The 3,948-nt window shown below is 32.9% G+C and overlaps 1 protein-coding gene across 1 annotated transcript; it reads left to right on the top strand.

The window, feature by feature from the left end:
* The first annotated feature begins 257 nt into the window (after nucleotides 1-257).
* Nucleotides 258-590, top strand: LOC124993389 (60S ribosomal protein L36a-like). The gene has a single exon (XM_047565190.1). The coding sequence runs from the start codon at nucleotides 270-272 to the stop codon at nucleotides 588-590; it is 321 nt and encodes a 106-aa protein (XP_047421146.1). The 5' UTR covers nucleotides 258-269.
* Nucleotides 591-3,948: the final 3,358 nt, after the last annotated feature.

Here is a 3,948-nt window from a genome sequence, read left to right as displayed (position 1 = left end):
CACAAGAATGATCATATCAGCTCTAGGCATAGTAATTATAAACTTCTAGCAGTTAAAATGCCCATAGAATTCAGTAATAGTGGAAAAGTCACTAAATAGATTGTTACATGGCATAGAAAAAGAATGAGGGGTAAGTCAGGAACCGGACTGTAGCGGTTTAAACAGGAGTCTCCATTGCTCAGAACCAGGGGAAGGACCTTGTAAGAAAGGGAAGGTGAAACCCGCTACCTTGGCTTGGCTTTCATTGCGTAGACACCTCTACTGTAAATATGGTCAATGTACCTAAAACCCAAAGGACTTTTTGTAAAAAGTGTGACATGCACCAGCCTCACAAAGTGACCCAGTATAAGAAGGGCGAAGATTCCCTTTACGCCCAAGGAAAGAGGCGCTATGATCGGAAACAGAGCAGCGACGGTGGACAGACGAAGCCAATTTTCCGAAAAAAGACTAAAACCACGAAGAAGATTGTGCTAAAACTTGAATGCGTTGAGCCAAACTGCAGATCCAGGAGGATGCTGACCATCAAGAGACACAAGCATTTTGAACTGGGAGGAGACAAGAAGAGAAGGGGCCAAGTGATCCAGTTTTAAAGTTTTTTTTTATTTTTTCATTTAATTTTGAGGGGAAAATATTGAAGCTAGAAAAATTACCTGTTGAGAAATAAATAACAGTGATATAATAATACCCCTCCAAAAAAGAAAAATATAGAAATATAGAAATGCTATATGGAAAAGCATGCCTAATACTTAAAGATACCACTGAGTAAAATAAACCTAAGAAACTCAAAAAGAGAGTAAGATTATCTAAGATGGTCGTATTCAAAGAGTGGTTCTATTTGGGAGAAGTTATTGACTCAGAGGGCCACGGAAGGGATTCTTTTTCTATTCCCACAACAATTAAGTGATTGTATATATTTATGAAAATTCATTAGCTGTACCCATAAGGTATATGTTTTTTACCACCTTATATTTACATTAATTAATGATAATAAAGCAAACAATTTCACTGATCTCTCAGATATAAAATTCTACGATTCCATAAAATTCTTTATTACTTTCTTATTTGTATTAACATACTGTCCCTTGATTCAACTGTTTCTCAGTCAATATGAATTAATACAGTCCTCAGTCTTCATGTTTGGCAATTCACTGAAACTCTGTTGAGTAATTTGAATGATAGTTATGCCTTCAAAATTTCTATTGACCCCTGTGAATTTGACCTTAACTATCTCTCTCTCGACCACACCAACCAATCTGTACAATTTAAGCGCTCCAAGTAGTAATGTCACACGTCAATTGTAATCACATTTCCACACTGGATTGGGAGAAAAGCAGTAGTAGATACTAATCCTATAAATTGATAATGTTACAAGGTTCACTACGTAAATAACTACTGTAGGATTAACTCTAATTCAATTTTTGATCATGTTCTATCAGGGTTTCAATGTCAATACCTGGAAAAATATCATTTGAGGATGATTTACTTTTTCAAACTTCAATTTATTAAAATAAAAAAGGATTAAATCCACAAATTAAATTTCTTAATAAATCAAGGAATTTACCTGTTTTGCTTTCACCTTTTACTCTTTAAAAACATTCTTAAAAATCTTGTTGGTGTATGTGCTTTCAAAAAATAAAATAAGAAGGTAAAGTAATAAGATAAACCTACATATCTCCTGGTATTAAAAGCAGGTGAAGATTTTTCTTTTTTTATCAGGAATTTGTCATAGCACTCATCCCCGATCAATGCTCACACTCAGATGTGTGTTTTGATTTCCATGTTATTTGAGGAAAGCACCTTCTCCATGACAATACGATGGCACATCTAAATTCTAGGGGATTTTATACCTCAGTAAACATCAATACAATGCAAATGATGATTTACTGGTTTTCTTTTATCTATGATCTTTTATTCATTGCCTCATGTAGAGCAAATGTGAAATGTACTCTTTGTTCCTCAAATACAGGGAGAGGGTACAGAATTCTTGTAAAAGCTATCCTTTATTAAACAAAAAACAATGAGAAGGAAAGAATTCAACACTTTCACGTTTTATTTTGTGGTAAAGCCCTTCTGGTATTCAAAAAAACTCTAGTAGGATTGATTTGTCTTTAAGAAAATGGATATGGATTTTGCTCCTAAGTATTATATTAAAATGTTTTTTCTTAATAAAAAAGGATTTTGATTAAATAAAAATTAATGTAATTTTGTTACAATCAAATATGCAATGTTGACATCCATAAACCTGCTTTAAATTCTCTTTACTTGAGTTGTGATGTGTGATCAATATTAGAGAAGCAAAGTATAAATACCAGAATATGAGAATCATTGTTATTTAGAGTATTTTGCTTTTAATGATTATCTGGGCTCAATATTTAATTTTGACATTTAATTTCCAAATGTGAAGAGTTACAATTCTCACATAATCACAGAATTGAAGAGTACCTTAATTATCATCAGAGCCAAGGATTTTTCTAATGAACCAATTTCTTAATAAAAATTTTCACAAGTGGTCCCCAATATCTCTGTCCAGCAAGATGTTATGCATTCTACTGATGGAAATTCAACATCTTGCTACTTTGCTTTCTGTGCCTAGTTGTTTTTATATTTAAATCTAATTCTACTTACAATTTCTGTCCATTGGTTTCATATGAGTTCTCCTTCTGAGTACACAGCATACACACACTCAGGTGATACCAGAGTGCACACAGATGTCCTGAACTTCCAGCATCTGTTCATCCAGGGTAATCATCCACATGCTCACATCTAGTTCTTCCTTTTCTTTCCTTCTTTCTTTTTTCTTTTCTTTCTTTCTTTCTTTCTTTCTTTCTTTCTTTCTTTCTTTCTTTCTTTCCTTACTTCCGTTTTTTCTTTCTTTCCTTTTTTTTTATTGAACACCTTCCTTTTTTTTCTCCTTTTGTCATGTGTTTCATTTTTTTGTTTGTTTGCTTTCAGTAAGAATTTAACTGGATCCACAGTATGCCAAACAATGTTGCAGCTTCTAAGGTTAAAATTTTTATTTCAAGATATAATTCTCAAAGAACTTCAATAAACTGCCTAGAGTCAACTAAACAAATTATTACAAACCTTTAAAACAACTTATAATAGAAATAGACACATGTATTATAATGTGTGAATTCCAACAGTAATCTAGAGACACATATTATGGTCTTTGTTTTTCTGATTGCAAAAGTAACGTGTCCAGTATAGACAAATTTAATGCAAATATTATAACATTTATTGTAACTGTGACAAATGTTTATTATGAATTGATTTTGTATCAAGAAATTCACTAAGCACTTTGCATTTAATATCTAAGTTAAAAATCAAAAGAAAACCTTGCTTTATGTCCTATTAGTGTTCCTGTTTTCAAGTTTAAAAAGTGAGACAAAAAAACATTAAATAATTAGCCAATGTTTACATATTTGGAGAGTGGTTAATTTTGTGTTTAAGTCAAGGTCATTTAGTTTATGAACATGAACTTCTGTAATACCATAAGCATCATCAATATCACTCAAATTGCTTTGTGGACATGTTCTGTTTTTGATATCTCACATTCATTTTTTGTTTCCTTCATTCACAGCTCCCTGTTCCTCATTCAAATATACATCCCAATCAGTGGGGCTTGCTCCATTACTTACAGTTCCCGGGCCTTATATAAAGCAGCTGCACCTTCCCCAGACAATGTGAAATGTTTATAGAGGACAAAGACACATCCAGTCAAGGAGCCATGGGTAAGATTCTCTAAGTAAAGAAAATTCCTCTTTCTGCTGCAGAAGACACATATAGAAACAAAATTTCTCCTGAGTATGAACAAGGATGAAATCAACTCTTTGAAGCTGTTGGAAGTCATACTTGGAATATGAGGAGGATTTAGTATAAGCATTAGGGAGGCCAAACATTGGCACAATTTGGTAAAGCTTGCTGCTCGATCAATCTTTATTGGAACTA

The sequence above is a fragment of the Sciurus carolinensis genome, chromosome 9, assembly GCF_902686445.1.
Source record: "Sciurus carolinensis chromosome 9, mSciCar1.2, whole genome shotgun sequence".
In the NCBI taxonomy this organism is placed as follows: Eukaryota; Metazoa; Chordata; class Mammalia; order Rodentia; family Sciuridae; genus Sciurus; species Sciurus carolinensis.
The sequence above is the reverse complement of the archived record's forward strand: the minus strand, read 5'-3'. Positions and strand labels throughout refer to the sequence as shown.

What these genes read in the sequence shown, in the direction of transcription:
- LOC124993389 (XM_047565190.1), top strand. Translation starts at nt 270, where the DNA reads ATGGTCAATGTACCTAAAACCCAAAGGACTTTTTGTAAAAAGTGTGAC.